This window comes from Cetorhinus maximus, chromosome 21 (assembly GCF_964194155.1).
Source record: "Cetorhinus maximus chromosome 21, sCetMax3.hap1.1, whole genome shotgun sequence".
NCBI lineage: Eukaryota > Metazoa > Chordata > Chondrichthyes > Lamniformes > Cetorhinidae > Cetorhinus > Cetorhinus maximus.
Genome location: NC_135899.1, coordinates 7,051,121 through 7,075,215, shown reverse-complemented (window position 1 = coordinate 7,075,215; position 24,095 = coordinate 7,051,121). Strand labels below are relative to the sequence as shown.

General features: G+C 43.3%; 2 protein-coding genes across 2 annotated transcripts; one reads left to right on the top strand and one right to left on the bottom strand.

Annotated features, from left to right (window-relative positions):
• Window positions 1-3,858: 3,858 nt before the first annotated feature.
• LOC144695322 (tumor necrosis factor-like) lies at window positions 3,859-7,162 on the top strand. Its single transcript, XM_078566224.1, has 4 exons — window positions 3,859-4,079; window positions 4,535-4,595; window positions 4,927-4,992; window positions 6,217-7,162. The coding sequence occupies exons 1-4, from the start codon at window positions 3,903-3,905 to the stop codon at window positions 6,627-6,629; spliced, it is 717 nt and encodes a 238-aa protein (XP_078422350.1). The 5' UTR covers window positions 3,859-3,902; the 3' UTR covers window positions 6,630-7,162.
• Window positions 7,163-20,669: 13,507 nt separating this feature from the next.
• Window positions 20,670-23,389, bottom strand: LOC144695605 (tumor necrosis factor-like). Its single transcript, XM_078566503.1, has 3 exons — window positions 23,183-23,389; window positions 22,478-22,573; window positions 20,670-21,082 (listed from the first exon to the last, which is right to left on the bottom strand). The coding sequence occupies exons 1-3, from the start codon at window positions 23,367-23,369 to the stop codon at window positions 20,670-20,672; spliced, it is 696 nt and encodes a 231-aa protein (XP_078422629.1). The 5' UTR covers window positions 23,370-23,389.
• Between the last annotated feature and the right edge of the window lie 706 nt (window positions 23,390-24,095).

Sequence of the window (24,095 nt, the reverse complement as noted above, 5' to 3'; positions counted from 1 at the left end):
GGTGCACTGTCCACTGGTGGAACTACAAGCAGTCCCCAGCGTCAAAGTGCCAGAGCCCTAGGACTACGTGTGGTGGTCTTGTGGCAGAGAAGGGAGTGGAGACCATGGGGTGGTGGGGAGAGGGGTTGGAGGTCTTGATAGTAAGGCCAAATAGGGAGGGTGCCCCTGGCAGGTTGGCAAACTTTGGTGGGGCCCGTGAGAGAGGCACACCCCTCCGCCCGACACCCTTTCCCACCCGAGGGTCAAGCAAGATGCCTTAAGGGCCTCAGTTAGGGCAAAGATGGGTGGACCACCCTTAGTGGGGCAGGTCAAGGAGCAGGTGGGAAGGCAATGGGGGGCCGGGGGGGGCGGGGTGGGGGCGGGGTGGGGCACTCGAGGAAATTTATGGATTTTGTGCAAATCCAGCAGGAAGCAACCGTGGAATTCTGCCCAATGGCTCTATGACTCAAAGTGCCAAAGCCAAACAGTTCAGATCAAACATTAAACAGAGGTCATGCCTATTCAGGTGCATGTGAAAAATCCCTTGGCGCTATTTGGAAAAGAGACATACTGTCGCTTAAATTTGATTTGCCAATTGTTTTGCCCATTTAATTCGTAGAGATTAGAAACATCAGGACAGGAGAAGCTCGCTCCGCTGGGAGAAACTTCACTATCCAATCAGATCTGGGCTGATCCGTAACTTTTAACTTGATTTCTGTGCCCTTTGCTCTTTAACACTCGATCCCTTTGAGAAATCCATCAGCCATTGTTCTGAAGGTTTCAATTAGCCCAACATCCTCAGCCTTTCAGGGAAGCGAGGCCCAGGCTGGTGTGAAGAATCTGTCCTGGGCTTGGCTCACATGCTGAGCGGTGGTTGCCACGTCCTGGATTCCCGCATGAAGCGGAATCGGGCGGGAGTTGTACAACACCGGAGTCAGGGGTGAGGGAGGGATGGGTTGTGGAGTGGGGTTGGGGGCATGGAGGAGTTGAAGAGGGATCCTAGGGAGGATAGAGGGTGGTCTTGGGGCTTGGAGGAGTGAAGTGAGGGGGCTTGGCATCCTGAGCTTGGTGGGTGGGGAGGTGGCAGGGATAAGTCAGTCAAGGGAAATAAATGAGGTGCCTAAAAGGTGATGTCAGTACTGTCCAAATGTGGGTCCATCTCAGTGTGTTGGCTGGCAGAGTCCATACAGGGCTTTGAGTCCATCTACAACATTTCAATTATCGCCACTGAGAGTGATCTCGGACAATGTCCTTTACAATGCATAGAAGGGAGGGCCAGCTGAGACTGCAAGTGCAGCCATGTCCCACAGAGTGGTAAGTACAACACTGACACTAACGTGAACATTCAGCAAAGAGGGAACAAAAAAAACACAACATTGTTTCTTCCACAATACTAGAAATGTCCCTAACTCCTCTGTAACCATCAAATACGTGCCAACTGTGAGGCAAGCCAGTACACCTCGCTCTCTGACTAAGCTTGTCTGAACAAATGATGATGATGCATGCATGAATAAAGTGGAACCAACGTAATGTGAAATATTTACAGTTGAAATTTTGAAAACCGCGCCCCCCCGTGCCACATGTGCTCCTGCAATAAGCCTCTGTTAATGGACATGGAGTTGAGCAGGAAAGGTGTGGCTGTGTGGAAGAGGCTCCCTGTTTGTCCCGGAGGCTCTCTTACAGCCCATACATTTCTGCTGCATCGTCAGCCTATGGCAAGTTTCACCAATGTAAAGTTTCCCCCGCGGTGAAATCACATGCGGCTCCCAGGCCAGCCATTGGCATGTTAGATTTCAATTAGAATCGGGTGGGAGCCAGCTCCTGACATGGGAGCAGGAGCGATGCCTACTTCTGGTTCTGCCATCAGAAATGGCATGCCAGAGATAAAATACCACCCAGAGTCTTCATAAGGTGAATTCTTAGAAAGGGTTATGCTTCATATTAACTCCTCTCCTTTCTGTGAAATAGATATTTACCATGTAAAATGACCAAGTAGCTCTGATGAATAATTTACTTGCCTATTTCTAGAAGGCAGATGGAAGAATGTTGGTTTTGTGGGAGGAAGATTCAGTCAATGGAAATGAGTTCATTGAGGTGAATCAGGCCATAGTTGGGATGAAATGTCTTTCCAAATTCGAGGGAAATGTAGGCAAAGTCCTTCAGACACTGTTAAATCCAGCTTACTCCTACTCCAGATCAGGTGTAACACAGGTTAGATGTAGAGTAACATGACCTGGTCAAGATGATTTAGAGCATAAGGACATATGAACAAAAGGAGGCCATTCAGCCCCAGCCTCCCAACCTGTTCCACCATTCAATTAGATCAATGCCAATCTGCGCCTGAACCCATCCGCCAGCCCATGTCCCTTGATATTCATAGCTAACAAAAATCTATCTCAGTCTTGAAAGCCCCAATTGTCCCTCAGTCACCACCAATTTTTGGAGAGGAATTGAGTCCAAGATTTCTACTTCCCTTTGTGTAAAAAAGTGCCCTCTGATATCCCCACTGAACAGCCTTGCTCTAATATGAATCTTATGCCCACTTGTCCTCTGATCACCCAGCAGAGGATAAAGCTTTTGCAAATTGACTCTATCAGATCCACTGATATTTTAAAACCCTTGAACAGATCACCTCCCTCAATCTCTTATTCACATGGCCATGTTTATGCAGCCTTTCCTCATGATTTAACCCTTGAAGTCCTGATGTAATTCAAGCAAACCTGGTCCACAACACCCCAAGGTCAATACATCCTTTGTGAACTTTGTGCTTTCCAATACACATCACTCAACAAAAATCACCTTATCTGATCTTTTATAAGAAAAACAGAAAATGCTGGAAACACTCAGCAAATCTGGCAGCTTCTGTGGAGAGAGAAACAGTTAACGATTCAGGTCTGAAGAAGTCATACAGACTCGAAACATTAACTCTGTCCCCCTCTCTACAAACCCATCGAGTTTTTCCAGCATTTTCTGTTTTTATTTCAAATTTCCACCATCTGCAGTGTTTTGCTTTTATTTGTCTGATTTTCTTTATTCACTTTCTGTTCGTGTGATCCTGCTGTGTGTAAACTGGTTTTCCTGTTTCCCAAAGCACAACAGGAAGAACTTCATTGTTCCCCACCCCTCCCTTTCATGGGATGTGAGTGTCACTAGCAAGGCCAATATTTCTAACATTGAACTGAGTGGCTTGCCACACCATTTCAGAGGGCAATTTAAGAGTCAACCACATTTCATCGCATGCAGGCTAGACCAGGTATGGGCAACAGGTTGACTTCACTTGAGATGGGTTCATAGCACCATTACTGAGAGAAGCGTCCAATGCAAGATTTACTAATTGAACTCAAATTCCGCCATATCGGGATTCGAACGCTTGTCGCCCGGAAGATTCGTTTGGTCTGTTGGATTAATTAGCCCAGTTCTTTACCACTACGCCACAATCTGTGAAGCACTTTGCGATACCGTGAAGTTGAGACAGGTGCTATATAAATGCAAGTTCTTCGGTTGGTTTAGTTCTCTGTTTATATCTTTCTATATCCTCTCCCTTTCATTGTTAATGACAGTCATTGGCACATTAGGATAAATTTAAAGATTGGGACATTTTGTGGAATCCACTTTTGGTTTTGTTCAAGTTTCACCAGGGTTTGGGAAACACATGGAATGAAAGTTGGGCAGATCACCCCCTCAAATCACAACATAGTTACATTCGGATCAGGAGTATGGCAGTTTCCAAACGCTGCTGCTTTCGCCTGGGCATTCCCCATTCCGTGACATCACCGTTACCAGTGAGAGGCCCTGCTCTTTATATTGAGCTGCTGTGGAGCTGCAGAAGTCACAAAGCACTGGCTCAGAGTGAGAGAGGACAGCTGGATCACTCACACACACATACCTGGTACTTGCAAAAACTCCGACTCACATCTGACACCATGAGCGCCGAGAACAAGTCGCTGGACCTTGAGAGTGGAGCAGTATTTGTCGTCAGGCAGTCGGAGCCGAAGAGAAGCTGTTTCTGGCCGTCCCTGTGTGCGGTGGCTGTGCTCGGCTTGTTGGCTGTGTCTTCCTACCTCGCACTCTGTCAGTTCGGAGTTCTCCCTTCAAAGCAGGTGAGTGACTTTCTCTGGAGAACAGTGATCAAGTTCCATCTTTCTCTGGTTTTCTGCATTCCTCAGGGAGTCTGCTTTAAGTGCGCTCTAAAGCTGTGGTTGTTTCAGTGTGGGTTTCCACCTCCTTGCAGTAAAGCGGTAAACGGTGTTCAGTCACTTCATCCAAGGGGCTAGCTTTTGCTGCCGTCTCTCAGCAGCCCTGTATTGGACAGCGGCAGACGTTTAAAATTAAATCCTGTACATTATGCAGCTTTAGCCCAGCGAGCTAGTTAATAGCAGCCCCCTCTCTGATAAACGATCTGCTTTCAATCTTGAATCTGAGAATCAGAGTCTGAATGCCCCAGAGTGCGCATGTGGATCTTCGCTGAGCTTTTGTACACATGGTCCTGTTAAATCTCATGGAGATTCTGGGTGAATTTCACACTTTCATCTCTTTCTTTGTTTAATTTCTCCAGGAATTAAGACTGAAAACTGAGACTATTTATTCGCCCCTGGCAACAACGCCTCAAAGCAGTGGTGAGTGCTCTATCTCCAATTTGTTTTCTCTCTCTTTACCTCTATGTCAATCTCTCGCTATATCAATCTCTCTAACAATATTTCTATCAGCCTATTTCTCTAACAATATCACTCCGTTTCTCTCCTTGTCAATTTCTCTCTTTAGCTCTCTGTCAATCATTTTCACAATCTCTCTCTCTGTCTCAGTCAATGGCAATCTGTCTAGTAATCTGCTTAACACTCTCTCCTTGTCCCCGTCTCTGTCTCTTTCTTTTCTCTCTCGATGTAAGTCCGTTTTCAGTCTGTGTGTGTGTTTCAATAATGACTGAGAATCCGTCATTTCCATTTCCAGATTTGCCTCGTCTCATGAAGCAGGTGGGAAATGACCCGAGGGGAAGAATCGCAGCTCACCTGACAGGTACAGAACTATTCTCAACCTCATTAATAACCCCATGTCCTGCCTGTAGCCACTGCTACTGTGGCACAGCGGGGAATTATAGGGTTCTGGGGAAAGAAAAGGGCAAGTGGGATTAATTGGATAGTCTTAACAAAGATAGAGCACAGACATGATTGCCAAATCCTTCTTATAAATCCTTGGGTGATAGGAGACCTCAGCGCTTCACTGAAGTGATTATCCTTGGTGTGTGAGCTGTGCCTGGGAGTGGTGGTGGGCTTTACAATTGCACTAGGGATTAAATCCAAACTTAGTCTTGTTCTGACTTGTGGATTCCACCAGGCACTGAGTTCACTAAATAGCAATGCAGAGCATAATCCTGCCTGAACTGGATTCTGGCTCACCCTGGATGCTCTGGCCAGTTGTATCCCATCTATTCACTGCCTGGCCAAGATCAGCTACCTCAGTGCAGATTTCTGAACATTTAGCAATGTTTCCTTCAGCGACCAATGGGAGGAAAATTTGCCATCCTTACCTACCTTGGCCTACGTGTGCTGTTTAATATTTAACATCTGTGAACACAAATACTTACACCCCTAATTGGAGAAGAGCAGGAGAGACCTCCTGGTGTCCTGACCAATATGTATCCCTCACCCAACATAACTGCAAAACAGCTGATCCGGTTGTTATCACATTGTAATTTGTGGGAGCTTGCTGTGCACAAATTGGGTGCCCCAATTCCTTCAATACCACAATACTAATTGAGGAGATGGTGGCACACTGGTAATGTCACTGAGCTAGTAATCTGGAGGCCCAGGCTGATGCTCTGGGGAGATGGGTTCAAATCCCACCATGATACCTGGTGGAGTTAAAACTCAATTAGTAAATTGGGAATATAAAGCTAGATGACCATGAAACTAACATTGAACCCATGGTTCACTAATGTCCTTTAGGGAAGGAAGCCTGCTGTCCTTATCCAGCCTGGCCTATATCTGACTCCAGATTGAGAGCAACATGGATGATAATTAACTACCCTACAAAATGGCCTAGCAAGCCACTCTGTTTAAAGGCAATTGGGGATGGGCAACAAATGCTGACCTTGCCAGTGATATCCACATCCCAACAAAGAAAAAAATTGTGCTGTGTATTAGTTAATTGTTTGATGAGGTTGTGAATGGTGCCATATAAATTCATGCTGTCTCTTTGTCCTTATTCCATCCTTATGCTGTTTCTCCTTTCTCCTCACAGCTTCGCCAATCAGCAGAGAAAAGAAGGTAATTTGGCAGAATGAGGTGGACTCCACCTTCACTGAGGGTGTGGAGTTCAGGGACAACCATCTTGTCATCAAGACCCCTGGTCAGTACTTTGTTTACACCCAGGTGGTCTTCCATTACAGCAGCTGTCAGGACAAGGCCATCTATCTGAGCCATGAGCTCACCAAGCTGTCACCGAGTTATCCAGAGGAAGCCTTGTTACTGAAGGCCACCAAGTCCGCCTGCCATTACCGCCAACATGGAGAGCCCTGGTACAAAACCTCCTACCAGGGAGCCATATTCGAGTTTGAGGAGGGAGATCAGATCTTCTCCAGGGTTAACGAGGAGATGGTGCGATACGTCGACACTGCCCAAGGAAAGAGTTTCTTTGGAATGTTTGCTATGTGAAGATTTTGAGTCACCTCTAATAATTAATGATGACTGAACAAGAATTTCAAATTGAAATACAGCAAAAACTGTTCAGGGCACATTGTCCTACCCGGCACTGATTGGACAGGGAGATTCAATTCTCTTTCATTTTATTTAAAGACTTGCAGAGACAAAAATTATCAAGCATATTGGGGCTTTAAGATTGGGTACTGCAGTGGGTTATCACACTGAGTTTTCAGTACAGTCACTCCAGAATCATGCACAGTACAGAGTGTTGCTGATCAGATGAGTTACTTTTGAATTCATCTGGCAGAATGGGCTAGAGGGGCTGAATGACCTCCACCTGTCCCTATGATGTTCCTGTTCTCCCACATGCCTTTAACACTGGGAACAGGTGTAGGTGAATCACTGCTGTGCAGGGTTCTTCATGTTGAATTTGATGAATTGTGTCGTAAACATGTAACTTGAGAGTTTTCAATAATTGTGTTCTAAGTAAGCTGAGTTTGTCATTTAAGTTAACTCTATGAGCAACTGGTTCTTTAATTTATTTTGTATTTGAATCGTGCTTAATATTGTTCATGTTACTTAAACAGGTGCTGCTCCGGGAGAGAGTAATTAGCCAATTCCAAGAGCTAACTAGCTCAGGTCTGATATTCAGACTGGTTAGCCTGTGGGGCCAGTGATTGGTCTTTGATGAGTATGGTATATGCCTTACCATCTATTTGTGTTATAATATCTCTGATACCTTTGTGAAAGTTCAGTGACGATGCTGCTGCAAAGTCTGAACTTTCTGTTGGGTGATGAAGCCAGCCCAGCTCCCAGCAGCCAATTGGCCTTCCACCTCTACCATGCGATTGGTCAGCTTTTTATGGGATGTTCCCTTTCTACTACATGATTGACAGTTAAACCAATTTAAAACGGGAAAGAATATTCTACAAACACTATGAAAATAACCCCAAAAAATGCATGATGGTGAATAATTTTGAGGGAATGTTTACTTTCTGTTTAATTCATGGTCATTGTTTGTTGGAATATGTGCTGCTCTGATCTAAGGTTAATTGGTGGGATTCTTTCCCAAGTAGTTCCCATGGAGAAGTCACATTCTCTTAGTGTCTTGTAGCCTCCACTGGTCACTCTTCAGGCTGGGGAACAGGCAGTAATCTCAGCAAGAAACCTAATGGGTTCAGCACACTGAGAGATTTTCTATCCAGAATGTTGCACTGTTGAATATTAATTGTGGTTCATTGACTAAAATCTGTGTTTGATGTAAAACTGTGACATCTGTTTTAAAGATATTTTTAAGTGGCAAAATTATTTCAAAGTTTAGGATGTTCCAGTTTGATTTAAGTTATTATTTAAACTTATTTATTAATTGATGTATTTATATTATTTATTATTTAAGTTATTTACTGCTGAGCTCATGGATGTAAATTAATAAACATATTTTAAAAGAATGAAATGTTTCTTTCTGATTACCACACATTGATCTGCTTTTAGAGCTTTTCATGAGAAATGGCTCTAGGCGAGGGAGGAAATTTTACACGTTTACAGCTGATGATTCAGATGGCGAGAGATTGCAGAGCTCTGAGCTTCAGAGGGATCTGGGCGTCCCAGTGCATGAAATCACAAAAGGCTAGTGTGAAGCTACAGCAGGTAATTAGGAAAGTTAACAGAATGTTATTTATTGTGATGGGATTTGATTTCAAAAGTAGGAAGGTTATGTTTCAGTTATCCAGGGCACTGGTGAGACCACATCTGGAGTAGTCTGTACAGTACTGGTCTCCTTATTTAAGGAAAGATGTAAATGCATTAGAAGCAGTTCAGAGAAGGTTTATAGACTAATACCAGGAATGGGCGGGTTGTCTTATGAGGAAAGGTTGGACAGTTTAGGCTTGTATCCACTGGAATTTAGAAGAGTAAGAGGCAATTTGATTGAACTCTTTAAGATCCTGAGGGGTCTTGACAGGGTGGATATGTGGAGAGGATGTTTCCTCTTGTGGAAGAATCTAGAACTAGGGGTCACTTTTTAAAAATAAGGGGTCGCTCATTTAAGATAGAGATAAGGAGAAATTTTTTCTCTGAGGTTAGTGAGTCTTTGGAACCTTCTTCCTCAAAAGGTGGTGGAAGAAGAGTATTTGAATATTTTTAAGGCAGAGCTAGCTAGATCCTTGATTAACAAGGGGGTCAAAGGTTATCGGGGGTAGGCAGGAATGTGGGTTGAGGTTACATTCAGATCAACAATTATCTTATTGAACGGTGGAGCAGGCTCGAGGGCATGAGTGGCCTACCCTTGCTCCTAATTCGTATGTTTGTATGTGTCCAGGATTATCAGATTGGGAATCTGAGAGAGGGGAATCAGTATATTGGGAATCTGAGGGAGAGAATCAAATGATCAGGAATCTAGGAAAGGGGACCAGATGATTGGGAAAGTGAAAGTGGAATAGATGATTGGGAATTGGAGAAAGGATAAGTCAACATTTATCCCTCGGCCAACATCAATTAAAATGGTTCATCTGATGATTTATAGCATTGTTTTCCTGGCTGTGCGCAACATATCTGCCACAGTGACTGTGCTTCAATATTAACCCATTTGCTCGAAGTGCTTTGGGAAGTCCTGAAGTCATGAAAGGCACTATGTGATTCATTTTTTTTCCCCCCTCTGTTTTGCATAGTAGAAAACATCAAAGCAAAAGGTACAATACCTGCATTGATGAAGTATTCGCAAGAAATTAAATGAATTATTAGTGCAGGTAGAAATTAAAAAGTTTGAGATAATAGCCAGTATGAAGGTGTAGTTGCAAGGTAACCAAAGTTGGGAACTGAATAATCCAGGATATTTAAGGATAAGAAAGACAAAATGGAAAATAGGGAGGCAGTAGCCCCGATAATCTTAGCTCAATGTCATAAACACATAAAGGGCGTTTCCTCAAAGTGGCCCGTGATGAGTCACAGGAAATAGAGAGTAGTGGCTAATGGATGTTTCTCTGCCTGGGGGATGGTTTATAGTGGAGTTCTCCAGGGATCAGTATTCTGACCCTTTCTTTTCCTGAAATATATTAATGATCTAGGCATTGGTGTACAGAGAGCAATGTCAAAATTTGTGGATGATACAAAACTTGGAAGCATTGTAAACTGTGAGGAGGAGAGTGTAGAACTTCAAAAGGACATAGACAAGTTGGTGGAGTGGGCAGGTAGGTGGCAGATGAAGTTCAATGCAGAGAAATCTGAGGTGATATATTTTGGTAGGAAGAACATGGAGAAACAGTGTAAAATAAAGAGTTCAGCTCTAAAGGGGCTGCAGGAGCAGAGGGGCCTGAACGTATATGTGCATAAGCCATTAAAGGTGGCAGGACAGATTGACAGTGTGGCTAATACAGCATACAGTATCCTGGGCTTTATTAATAGGGGACTAGAGTACAAGAAAAAGGAGATTATGTTGAGCTTGCATAAGATACTGGTTAGATCTCAGCTGGAGTACTGTGTACAGTTCTGGGCGCTGCATTTTAGGGCGGATGTGAACACATTGGAGAGAGTGCAGAAGAGGTTTACAAGAACTATTCCAGAGAGGAAAAACTTCAGTTATGAAGATAGATTGAAGAAGTTAGGACTCTTTTCCTTGGAGAAAAGAAGGCTGAGAGGAGATTTGAAAGAAGCATTATCATATGGGACCTTGACAGAGTAGATAGGGAGAAATTGTTCCCATTGGTGGTCGGCTTAAGAACAAGAGGGCGCAGATCTAAGGTAATTGGTGAAAGAAGCAAAAGCAATATGAGGAAAAACCTTTTCACATGGCGAGTGGCTAGGGTCTGGAATGCTCTGCCTGAGAGTGTGGTGGAGGCAGGTTCAACTGAGGCATTGAAGAAGGAATTAGACTGCTATTTGAAAAGAAAGAATGTGCAGCGTTATGGGATGAAGGCTGGAGAATGACACTAGGTGAAATGCTCATTTGGACAGTCAGTGCAGGGATGATGGGCCGAATGTCCTCCTTCTGCGCTGTAAAACTTCTGTGATTCTGTGAGCTAAGAATTTGTGTGTGTGTGCATGTAGCCCCCACTTATAAATTTTGCAAGTGATTCAGATGAAAAATAACCAGCAACAAAGTTTTAGTCTTAAACAAGATAACGGTTTATTTATTACAAAACTACTGCTGTAAGTTACTTAAGTAAAAGTAAGTTACTAACTGAATACATACAAAGATTAAATGCATATAAGGATAAAAGATATTTATAAAGATGAAATTCAGTTCAGTCCTTTAAGATGTAGTTGTGGGCCCATAGCTTGTAGTTGAAGTGTTGGTTGTCTGGAGTGAAGTGTTGAAGTTAAAGAGTTGTGTTCAGCAGCTGCAATGGCTTCTGTAGTCGAGTAGTTGGTGCTTGCCTCAGCAGGTTAAGCAGGTTTTGGGAGAGAGAGAGAAAAGATTTTTTGTTCCTCACTAGTTTTGCAGTTACGGCACTTAAGCTGTTGCTCTGCTGAAAAGAATCTAGGAAATCTTCATTTTGTTCTCCTTTGGCCAAGAACCCTCTCTGATGATGTCTCATAGAGTTCTTCCTGAGATTCCTGCACACATGGCTTTCACAGCCTGTCTTTACCGCAACCAAAACAAGATGGCTTTGTTAATTTCAAAATAAGCCCTTGTCCCATCAGGCAAAGAAGTTCATTGTGTTGAGATCCTTTGAAGCCCCTTCCTGTTTCCTGATCTCTCAGAAGCCAAGGAGTCTTCACACCTTTAGAAGATTCTATAGACAGCCTTGGAGGAGTCTTGCATTTTCATGACTCTGTGACCAGTTCAGGAAATAGCAAGAGTCTGATAAGGTCTGAACAAACACAGGAAGGTGCCAAGATGTTTGTCCATATCTCCATTTTGTAAGGTGCTTTGAAACTCAATTTAAAGGTTTGAAAGCAAAATGTACCTTTAAAACAGTTGTCTTTAAAATTGATATTGTCATTATACATTGGTGACACTCAGAAAATCAAGAAATAAAATCAGTTTGGGTGGAGAGAGGAAACAAGAAGAAGCAGAAAACTTTGATAGAAGTTATTTCTAGTGTAGGGCAGAAAATTAGATTTACATGTAGCAAAGTAATATAGTAATCATAGAGGACTCAAATCAAAACATTGATCAGGTAAACCAAATTTGCAGCAATGATGTTGAAGATGAGATCATGGGCTGGATAAAAATGAGCCTTCGAGATAAGCGTGTCAAGGAACCAACCCGGAAACAGGCTATTTTGGTCTCAGTATTGTGCAACGAGAAAGAATTTATTAATATCATTGTAATAAAGGGGCTTCTGGGGAAGAGTGACCAGAATATGTTAACATTTTATATTGGGTCTGAAAGCAGTTTAGTTAAGCCCCAAAGTATGTTCTTATCTAAACAAAGTGAACTGCGTAGGTATGAGGGGAAAGTTGGCTAAGGTTGATTGGGGGAGCTACCTTAAAAAATATGGCAGTAGTCAAGCAATGGTTAGCATTTAAAGAATGAATGCATAATTTGCAATAAATGTGCATTCCTTTAAGGCACAAGAAACACATGGAGAAAGTGGTCCAGCTGTGGCTAACAAGAGAAGTGAAAGATAGCATTGAATCAAAGGAAGAGTTGATAATGTTGCCAAAATAAAAACCCCGAGGATTGACAGGATTTTAGAATTCAGCAAAGCAGATGAAGGAATTGATAAGGAAAGAGAGGGCAAGTGTGAACTATTAAGAGATATAAAAATAAGTTGTAACTTTATTGCCACATAAAGAGGAAGGGATTAGGGAGAAAAAATATGGGCATGTTAGGAGCAGTGACAGCTGAAACTATAATGGGGAACGAGGAAACAGCACGAACATTAATAGTTTGCATCCGTGAGAATGAGGAACTTAAAAAAAATTAGAATAAGTAAAGAAATAGAGTGGAGAAATTAATGGGATTAAGTGGTGACAAATAGCCCATATCACAGAATCATAGAATCACACAGTACAGAAGAGGCCCTTCGGCCCATCAAGTCTGCACCAACACGTGAGAAACACCTGACCTACCTACCTAATCCCATTCACCAGCACTTGGCCCATAGCCGTGAATGTTATGACATGCCAAATGCTCATCCAGGCACTTTTTAAAGGATGTGAGACAACCCACCTCCACCACCCTCCCAGGCAGCGCATTCCAGACTGTCACCACCCCCTGGGTGAATAGGTTTTTCCCCACATTCCCCCCTAAACCTCCTGCCCCTCACCTTGCACTTTTGTCCCCTCGTGACTGACCCTTCAATTAAGGGGAACAGCTGCTCCCTATCCACCCAGTCCATGCCCCTCATAATCTTGTACACCTCGATCAGGTCGCCCCTCAGTTTCCTCTGCTCCAACAAAACAACCCAAGTCTATCCAACCTCTCTTCATAACTTATCGCAGGATTTTAAAATCGATGAAGAGATATTGGATGGATTACTTTTGACCTTCCAGAAGTCCTTAGATTTTAGAGCAGTTCCCAAGGATTGGAAGGTAGCAAACATAACTTGTCTATTTAAGAAAGGGGGTAGAGAGAAAGTGGGAATTGCTGGCCAGTTAGCTTAACACCAGTAGTAAGCACAATGACAGAAATGTTAGAAGCTTTTATTAAAGTTGTTATAGCAGGGCACTTAGAAAAAATTTAAGGCAATCAGGCAGAGTCAACATGGTTTTGTGCTGGGGAAATCATGTTGAACCAATTTATTGGAACTCTTTGAAGGAATCATATGTGCTGTAGACAAAGGGGAACTGGTGGATGTGCTGTAATTATATTTCCAGAAGACATTTGATAAGGTGCCACATCAAAGGTTATTGCAGAAAATAAAAGCTCATGGTGTAGGGGGTAACATATTGGCATGGATAGAAGATTGGTTAGCAAACAGGAAGCAGAGAGTTGGCATAAATGGGTCTTTTTCTGGGTGGTAGGATGTGACAAATGATGTGCCACAGGGATCAGTGCTGGGGCCTCAACTTTTCACAATTTATAGAAATGACTTGGATGAAGGGACTGAAGGAATGGTGGCTAAATTTGCTGATGACACAAAGATAGGTACGAAAGTAAATTGTAAAGAGGACATAAGGAGGCTACAAAGTGACATAGATAGGTTAAGTAAGTGTGCAAAGCTCTGGGAAATGGAGTATAATGTGGGAAAATGTGAAATCCTTCATTTTGGCAGAAAGAATAAAAAAAAAAGCTTATTATCTAATTGGTCAGAGATTGCAGAGCTCTGAGATTCAGAGGGATTTGAGTATCCTAATGCATGAATCACAAAAGGCTAGTATGCAGATACAGCAGTTAATTAGGAAAGCTAATAGAATGTTATCATTTATTGTGAGGGGAATTGAATACAAAAGTAGGGAGGTTATGCTTCAGTTGTACAGGGCATTGATGAGACCACATCTGGAGTATTGTGCACAATACTGGTCTCCTTCCTTAAAGAAATATGTAAATGTGTTAGAAGCAGTTCAGAGAAGGTTTACTAGGTTAATACCAGGAATAGGTGGGCTGTCTTATGAGGAAAGGTTGGACAGGTTAGGTTTGTGTCCACTGGAATTCAGAAGAGTAAGGGGCGACTTAATTGAAACGAGGCGACTTAATTGAAACCTTTAAGATCCTGAGGGGTCTTGACAGGATTGAGGTGGAGAGGATGTTTCCTCTTGTGGGAGAATCTAGAATTAAGGGTCACTATTTCAAAATAAGTGGTTGCTCATTTAAGACAGGGATGAGGAGAAATGCTTTCTCTCAGAGGGTTGTGAGTCTTTGGAACTCTCTTCCTGAAAAGGCGGTGGAAGCAGAGTCTTTGAATATTTTTAAGGCAGGGCTGGATAGATTGTTGATTAACAAGGGGGTGAAAGGTTATCAGGGGTAGGCAGGAATGTGGGGTTGAGGTTACATTCAGATCAGCCATGATCTTATTGAGTGGCGAAGTAGGCCTGAGGGGTCAAGTGGCCTACTCCTGTCCCTAATTCGTATTTTCGTATGTATGTTCATATGACTCTTGACCCTCTGAGAGAAAAAAATTCTCCTCATCTCGGTCTTAAGTGGGCGACCCCTTATTTTTAAACAGTGATCCCCTAGTTCTTGATTCTCCCACAGGAAGAATTATCCTCTGCACATCCACCCTATCAAATCATATGTTTCAATCAAGTCACCTCTTACTCTTCTAAACTCTGGTGGATATAAGCCTAGCCTGTCCACCCTTTCCTCATGAGGTGATTCGCCCATTCTGGGCATGAGTCTTGTAAACCTTCTCTGAACTGTTTCTAACACATTTACACCCTTACTTAAATAAGGAGACCAAAACTGTACACAGTGCTCCAGATGGGGTCTCACTAGTGTCACAATCTCATTGAATGGCGGAGTAGGCTCAAGGGGCCAAATAGCCTACTCCAGCTCCTACTTATTGTGCTCTTTTGCTCTAACAAGGATCCCAGTGAACTTCCTCATCTTGTGACCTTAGGGTGTTTTAGGGACTTTTGATAATTCAATCAGCAAAATGAAAATGGCGCTAAGTTAAAAGGATATGCTTTTAGGGCAATACCCTTTGGACTAATTTTGCTTTTGTTGAGCAACATGGGTAGGAACATGTGATATTTTCAGCACAGTGGCACCTCGTGCAGACCATGGGATTTATGTCATCAAATCTAAATTGATAGAGCAAAGTAAGAGGAACTATCTTTATGGGTGGGCAGGCCAATAAACAGAGGGCCCAGGCTTAAGATAACTGCAAAAGAACCAAGGAGACATGAGGAAGCATTTTTATACAGTGAATTGTTATAATCTAGCACAGCTTGAAAGAGGAACGGAAACAGATTCAATATGAACTTGCAGGGGAAAATGGTTACATCCTTGAAGAGATAAATTTTGAAGGGCTATGGGGAAGAGGCAGAATGTGTGAGAATAATTGGATAGCTCTACTAAAGAGCAGGCTCAGGATGGAGCAAATGGCCTCTTCCGTGCTGTATCAGTCTATGGTTCTATGATAGTAAGAGGCATCTTTCAGTTCCATTGAAGCTGATTGAAGAAGCTGATCAGTTTCCTCGCAGGGAAAGGAACAGAACCGAAGGATCAGACTAGTGGAATCAGATGTGAGTAACTAGATGGCAGAGATCAGGATGGAAATATCTTCATGGGAAATTTTTCTACATTAAATTCACTCAATAAATGCCAATTGTTCTTGCTGTTTGTTGTACATGTACAGGACTGACTCAGAGATACATAAGCTGAGTGATGCTTGATTGAGTTAATTATTCCTGTTGACTTGTATGGGAGCTCATACTGAGTCACACACACGCACACAAGTATGCACACACACATGTGTGAATAGCTGGGTCCATTGCCAATTACCATCTCTTCCCTTTAATCTCTGCATTAAACTCTCAATTCATCCTTTTCTGATCCTTGTCCCCCAATTCTTCAGTCTCCGTGCGTTTTGCTCCAATTCTTCCTCACCCATCCCTTTCTTTTGCTCCAACTCCTCTACTCCAATCCTTCTCTTCTAATTCCACTGATCCCTCTGCTCCCATCCTTTATCTATCACCCCCTCCACTCTCATCTTTTCCCTTCAATGCTTCTTTTTTGACTGCTCTGCATTGATCCTATCGCTCGGCTCCACCTCTCTGATTCCTCTCCTCTGATCCCCAAACCCCATTCTTTTGCTCTGATCACTCCTCTCTGACCATTCCCTTCTCAACCTCCTGCTCCAAATCCTCCCCCAATCCTACTCCGCCTATCCCTTCTCCTTCAACATCTTTTGTCTGATTCCTTTGCTCTACCCCTTTCTCCTCCATCCCCTTTCCTCCAATTCCTCTTCCTGCGATCCCTTTCTTCAGATCCAGTCTCTTTGACCCTTTCCCTTTGATGCCTCTTTCCAAATCCCTCCCCTATGAGCCCTTTCCTTTAATCCATGCTCTCAGATAGGAACATAGGAGCAGGAGTAGGCCATTCAGCCCCTTGAGCTTGCTCCGCCATTCAATCAGATCATCTACCTCTATGCCATTTTTCTTTACTATCCCCATATCTCTTGATTTCATTAGTCTCCAGAAATATGTTGATTTCTGTTTTGAACATACTCAATGACTGAACTTCCAGAGCCCTCTCTGATACAGGATTCCAAAGACTCACCACCCTCAGAGTGAAGAAATTCCTCTTCATTTCAGGCTTAAATGCTCTTCCCCTTAATCTGAGACTGTGTCCCTGGTTCTAGACTCACCAGCCAGGAGAAACATCCTATCCACATCTACCTTGTCACGTCCCATAAGAATTTTGTAAGTTTCAGTGAGATCATCTCTCATTCTTTGAAACTACAGAGAATACAGGCCCAGCTTCCTTAATCTCTCTTCATAGGGTAACCCTTCTATCCCAGGGATTAGTCTGGTGAACCTTCGTTACACCCTTCTATGGCAAGGTCAGGAGACAAAAACTGTAAACAATGCTTCAAGTGCAGTCTCACTAAGGCTCTATACAAATATAGCAAGACATCTTTACTCCTGTATTCAAATCCCTTGCAATGGAGGCCAACATACCATTTGCCTTCCCCTGCATGCTAGTTTTCAGAGACACTTGAACAAGGGCACCCATGTCCCTTTAGACATCAACACTTCCTGATCTCTCACCACTTAAGAAATACTATGCCTTCCTGATTTTTTTTAACCAAAGTGAATAAATTTGGTCTTATTCACTATAAAATTCCATCTGCCATGTTCTTGTCCATTGAATTAGCCTGTCAAAATCCCTTGAAGCCTCCTTGCATCCTCCTCACAACTTACATTCTCACCTGGTATTGTGTCAAATGGATTCTCCATTTCAATATCTTCCTTCCAATCCCTCCGCTCTGATCCTCCCTGCTTCAATCCCTCCTCTCTGAACTCGCGCCCCTGATCCCTCCACTCTGGTCTCAGCTGATTCACTGTAACAAAATGGCTTCTAATCCTAAACAACAGCAGCCTGTATCTTTGAGGCAATGAGACATCACAAGGATGGAATGGGCATTAATCGTGAATTAGGAGATGTAAGGGGAAAGGACCAACACTAACATCAAAAAGGAGGTTTTAAGATTGGGCAATAGGTCCACGAGATGGAAGAGATATAGTCAAGGTCAATGTGATCTCCTGGACTCTTTTCAATTGCCTTAATAAATCAGAGTGGAGTTTTCCAGGTTTATTTTTCCCTTCTTGACATGTTATTTTTTCTTAATCTAATTTTGTTACCTCTCCCATTTACAGGGCTTTGGGTGGTCAAGGAGTGACTGGTGTACAAGGCATTCACAATTACATGTGACTGGCCTGACAAACCAGAGGGTCATCTATCATATATGCCTGATTGTGGGGACATGGTGTCTGAGGAATGTGCAAACCGTGGTATCACCACATGGAACTCCAACAATAGGCTGCTTGGATTGGCGCACAGTCCCTTGAAAGCCACGTGAACAAAGTATAGAACTGCGTGCACAGGTAAAAGCCTGAGCACAAACAAAATAGAGTGGTTCTAGAATCAAAAGGTTCCAGGAAATTTATTTCATGCATATTCATACTTAAAACCTATTTAAATACAATCAATATGTAATTTTAGTTCCTTTCGAACAAACTTCACGTTTCAATGTAAAACATACTGATTTCATTCACCATAAACAATTATTGCTAAACAATAAATTTATGGAGCATCTCAATCATAAAACTCCTTTATCCAGACCATTCATAGAATTATAAAATGGTACATCACAGAATTAGGCCATTTGGCCCATTGGGCCTGTGCCAGCTGAATCTGTAGGTCATGTTTTGGGCAAAGGTGCGTTGTCTGCCTTGTCCTTCCTCCATAGCAACCAGCTGGTACAGGAGAAGAACCATCCCTCAATGCATCAGGTGCCCCAACATTAGGCCAATGTAGTTTGATCACAATATTGAGAAGGCAATCACTTTCTCACACAAAGTGGAAATCTGAAACTCTCTCCCCTAAACGGTTGTTGAGGCTGGAGGTGAATTAAAAATGTCCAAAGCTGAGATATAGGTTTTTTTTCAACGGGGATGTCACTGGACCAAGACGTTCAGTCTAATAGGGACCGCTTCTGTTTATCTCTGCTGTGTTTCCAGAGAAAAAAACAGTTAATCAATCTTGATAATGGAATATAAGAACAGGCGGAGGCCATTCAGCCCATCCAGGCTGTTCCACCCTTCAATTACATCATGGCTGATCTGTATCTTAACTCCATCTACCTGCCTTGGTTCATTAACCCACAGTCCCTTGCCTTACAAATATCTTTAGTCTCAGTTTTGAAATTTTCAATTGAACTCCACCCTCAGCATATTTAAAAAAAATCTTTCATGGGGTGTGGGTGTCACTGGCAAGGCCAGCATTGGTTGACTACCCCTAATTGCCCTTGCTAGGCTATTTCAGAGGGAAGTTAACCACATTGCTGTGGGTCTGGAGTCACATGTAGGCCAGGCCAGGTAAGGACGGCAGATTTCCTTCCCTAAAGGACATTAGTGAACCAGGTGGGTTTTTACAATGATTGATGATAGTTTCATGGTTACCATTACTGAGGCTAGCTTTCAATCCCAGATTTATTCATTGAATTCAAATTCCATCAGCTGGCATAGTGGGATTTGAATCTATGTCCCCAGAGGATTAGTTTGGGATCTCTGGTCCAGTGACATTACCACTATGCCACCACTTGAGGGGGAAGAGCTCCAGATTTCCACAACCCTTTATGTGAGGAAGTGCTTCCTGGAAGGATCCCCCAAGGGTCTAGGATTAATTTTAATGCTATCCCTACTTGTTTAAGATTACCCCAACATAAACAAATGTTTTTCTCAATCTGTCATATCAAATCATTTTATTGCCTTAAAGATCTCAACTACATCACCCCTTAATCTTCAATATTCTGGCAAATAGGTTGCAGTTTTACTTATTCCATAACAAGTACCTGCAAGGGATGCTAGGGAGAAAAATAGCTGAACAGGTACCAACAAATAAACAACACATGAAACCGTTCCAGATAATTAGAAACAAAAATTTAAACAGCTAATCGTTGTAAATAGTAATGTGAAACCTAACAGGAATAAACAAATCAACAGGCTAACCAGCCTGAATGTCAGACCCAATACCTGTTAGCTTGCTGATTTAGTCTTGACCCTGAGGAGGACCAACTTAAATAACATCCTTCATAAATTAAATTAATGATAGGGTTTTATTACTAGCAAATTTATTCAGAATGGGATTAGTTTATTCAAAATGGGATTATTATATCAGAGCCCAGGTAACACAGAGCAGCAAAGAGCAGACATTAGTCTGTCTCAGGACATTGCAGCAGATTCAATCAACCCCAGTTTCAAAAAGATTAACGGAGATTGTTGGTTCCCACTCCCCTCCCCACCTCTCCATCCCGCACTGATTAATTAATTCTACGTGTCCAATCTCTGCACAGCCTATACTTGTGGCCATTCAGTTCTGTCACAGCAAGTTACCCAATCTGCTGCCACAAAAGCTTTAACCCAGCTGTTTGAAGCCAGCTGATGCTTGCGTTAAAAGGCTTGCATTTCTGTAGTGTCTTTCACAATCTGAGGGTGTCCCATGGCCCCCTACAGCCAGTGACATACTTTTTGAAGTGTAGTCACTGCTGCCAATGGGGACAACCCAAGCAAAGCAAGATCCCGCAAACAGCAGCTGCGCTAAATAACCCCATCAATTTCCTTTTTTTTTTAGCAACCTTGATTGAGAGATAAATATTGGCCAGGACATCAAGGCGAAATTTCCTGCTCTGATTTGAAATAGTGCCATAGGGCATACTTGGATTGGTGCCTCATTTGAAAGTCAGCACTTTTGACTTAGTAGTAAAGCAGTGTGTAGTGGAATATAACACACTTTCAGGCACAAAGATTACAAATGAGTAATTTTTGGTCTGAACAGCCTTTAAATAACAAGACAGGTCCAAACTGGCAGAGCAATTTGCCTTGTTGTCCAATTAGTCCCAGATAGAACAATGTGCCCTGAACAATTATTGCTGTATTTCAATTTGAAATTTTCAATTGTTCATCATTATTTACTCATTGGCTAGAAGTGTCTCAGGATCCTCACAAAGCAAATATTCCAAAGAAGCTCTTTCCTTGGGTAATGTCTACATATGTGACCACCGCCTCACTAACCCTGGAGAAGATCTGATCTCCCTCTTCAAACTCGAATATGGCTCCGTGGTAAGAGGTCTTGAACCAGGGTGCTCTGTGTTGGCCGTAGTGGCAGGTGGACTTGGTGGCTTTCAGGAGCAAGGCTTCCTCAGGATAGTCTGATGAGAGCTTTGTGAGCTCATGGTTCAGGTAGATGGTCTGTTCCTGACAGCCCACACTGTAGAAGACCACCTGGGTGTAGACAAAGTACTGACCAGGGGTCTTGATGACGAGGTGGTTGTCCCTGAACTCAACACCCTCGGTGAACGTGGAGTCTGCCTCATTCTGCCAAATCACTTTCTTCCCTTTTGCAGTCTTAGATGCTGAGAGGAGGAGAGAGGAAACAGGGTAAGAATGGAATAAGTTGCGTGGGTTAGTAACATTCTTCCTGTCAACATTTTGTCAAAGGACATGCTGCCACTTTTGTGTCTTTTTTTACATTTGGTTCTCCCTGAAAGCACTTTCAAAATTATTCTGCCCCTAATGCATACAGATGAGAGCTTTCTGCTTGCAAGGAACACTATCTTGTGTTCTGTCAGAATGAAACTAGCAACTTGTGTTGCTTGATGGGCTGTTCTTTCCTGTAAGCCTTATTTCACATTGGTCCCTTAAAGTCAACAGAAGGAAATGTAAGAATTTGCCTTTATATAGTACCTATCACTACTGTGGGCTGTCCCAAAGGTCTTCACAACCAACAAAGAACTTTTGAAGTGCAGTATAATGTAGGAAAGGATGTGGCCAATTTGTGCACAGCAAGCTCCCACAAACAGCAATGTGATAATGACCGGATTATCTTTTTTTTTAGTGAGTCGGTTGTGTGATAAATATTGGCTAGGGCACCAGGGGGAACTCCTTCTGTTCCAATTTGTAATAATGCTATGGGTTCTTTCACTCTGTGAAATCCCTTCATAATTTGATGGTCTCCGACCTCGACAATTTGGAGCTGACCTGTTCAGGGATAATTGTCCCTCTGATATGTCTGAACCTCCCAATGCAGTGGAGCTGGGATTTAACATGCCATCTTTCTTAAAGCAACAAGACTGAGATAGGGAACTCAACCTTTAACTAGTGTTGGAATACAATTGATGACAATTCTGATGTTTGAGAGAAAAACTCGTCCTTTTATTCCTTCATTTGTTGGCCATTTTCACTGGAACTGTTCCACCATTTAATTACATCAAGGTGAACCTGTACCTTTACAGACTGGTCGAGCTCCAGGTTTCAAAAAAAACCTGTGTTGAAGAAGTATTTTCTGACCACCCCTGAACAGCCTAGCCCTAATTTTAAAGTTAGTGCTCTTAGGAGCACAAGAAGAAAATAAATAGGAGCAGGGGTCGACCACAGGGCCCATTGAGCCTGCTCCGCCATTCAGTCCAATCATGGCTGATCTTGGGCTCCAACTCCATTTTCCTGCCTGCCTCCCATAATCCCTTAATTCTCTGAGACCCCAAAATTCTATCTATCCCATCCCTAAATATATCCCCCGATGGAGCCTCCACAACCCTCTGGGTAGAGAATTTGAAAGATTCACAACCCTTTGAGTGAAGTAAATTATCCTCATCTCTGTCCTAAATGCTCTTTCTGCACTTGCTCGCCACCCCCAACCACCGCCTCCCCTCCCCCAAACCTCCCTCTGGCCTTGACTTTGATTGCACACATTGGCCAGCAAAACAAATCCTTCACTGAAAAGCCCATTAACATCAAACCCAGCCTCGTACCTGTCAGGTGAGCTGCGATTCTCCTCCGCGGGTCATTTCCCACCCGCTTCATGAGGTGAAGCAAACCTGGAATTGGAAAAGACGGATTCTCAGCCACTATTGTCACACACAAGGAGCGAAAACGGACTGACAGAGAGAGAGAGAGTCACAAGCAGAGGTATAGTGAGATGGAGATATAGGGAGACAGAGAAATATGAGGAAAATTCAGTCATTCAAAACGCACTCACTTACACAAAGAGGCCCAGGGAAAGAGCAGGGAGCGAACAAGAGGGAGAGATTAATTGAAAGAGATAGAGAATGGGGGAGAGAGGCTAACAGACAAAGAGAGAATGAGATTGATAGAGAGGGGTGGGTAAAAAAAATCAAAATAGGGACAGATAGTACTCACCAGCGCTCCCAGGAACTGTTGTCACAGCTGAACCGTTGTTCGCGTCCTGTGCTGGGTCAGTTTTTGAGTTCAGTGATGTCTCCTGCACAACAAAAAGCGATTAAACTGTGAACCTTCACCCCAAACAAGCAGGCATCACAAGGCAACCACTGCACAAAGGTGCAAAGCAGGTCTGCAAGGCAGATTCTCTGTACTGCACAGAGGCACTGGTGCAAACAACTCTGTGCAGCAACACCAGAGGAAGAGTGTCTCACACAATGTGCTGCTGCCTGCCACTCGCTCCGCTCAGGCTCAATAAATATCAAACCGTGAGGCACGGTCACTCACCTGCTTTGAAGGGAGAACTCCGAACTGACAGAGTGCGAGGTAGGAAGACACAGCCAACAAGCCGAGCACAGCCACCGCACACAGGGACGGCCAGAAACAGCTTCTCTTCGGCTCCGACTGCTTGCCCACAAATACTGCTCCACTCTCAAGGTCCAGCGACTTGTTCTCGGCGCTCATGGTGTCAGATGTGAGTCGGAGTTTTTGCGAGTACCAGGTGTGTGTGTGTGAGTGATCCAGCTGTCCTCTCTCACTCTCAGCTCTCTGGCTCTCTCTGTATATACCACAGCACTCTGGAAGAACCCACGAGTGGGTGTCAATCGAAATAGAAAATACCATTTTGCAGCGTTTGGAAAGTCTCTTCCTCCCCCACTACACACATAAGGAGCGAAAATGAAGAACTCGCGCCTCGGATCCCACTCTGAATTGACCCAGCTCTCCCCCGAAACACCCGCATCTGCTGCTTCCACATCGCAGCGAAACACAGCAGCTCAAAGGATTTCTTCAAAAGCACTGTGGCTTTGGGAAAGTTCCGCCTGTTTGCGGGGTGAAGGGGAGAGTGTAGTGATATCAGGGGGAAATCGGGGGCAGCTCAATGCACCACTGGAACATTTGGGTACAGGAGTCGGAGGCCATTCAGCCCCTCGAGCCGGTTCCGCCATTCAATGAGATGTTTGCCTAAACTCCACATCCCCAACTTTGCCCCCTTATCCCTTAATACCTTTGGCTAACAAAAAAACCCTACCAATCTCAAGTTTTAAATGAACATTTGACCAAGGAGCAACTGCTGTTGGTGAGAAAGAATTCCAAATTTCTGCCGCACTTAGTGAAGGAATGGTCCCAAACTTCAAACCTGGGAGAATAGCAGGAGATGCTGGCAAAGTTCCACATTGGACTCGAAACGTT

Excerpts from the sequence above, each read along its gene's own strand:
- LOC144695605 (XM_078566503.1), bottom strand. The coding sequence starts at position 23,369 with ATGAGCGCCGAGAACAAGTCGCTGGACCTTGAGAGTGGAGCAGTATTT. Across the intron at positions 22,574-23,182 it reads TTCAAAGCAGGTGAGTGACC|TGGCTGAGAATCCGTCTTTT; the intron begins GTGCCTCACGGT and ends GTGTGACAATAG. Across the intron at positions 21,083-22,477 it reads AATCGCAGCTCACCTGACAG|CATCTAAGACTGCAAAAGGG; the intron begins GTACGAGGCTGG and ends TCCTCCTCTCAG.
- LOC144695322 (XM_078566224.1), top strand. The coding sequence starts at position 3,903 with ATGAGCGCCGAGAACAAGTCGCTGGACCTTGAGAGTGGAGCAGTATTT. Across the intron at positions 4,080-4,534 it reads GAGTTCTCCCTTCAAAGCAG|GAATTAAGACTGAAAACTGA; the intron begins GTGAGTGACTTT and ends TAATTTCTCCAG. Across the intron at positions 4,596-4,926 it reads AACAACGCCTCAAAGCAGTG|ATTTGCCTCGTCTCATGAAG; the intron begins GTGAGTGCTCTA and ends TTCCATTTCCAG.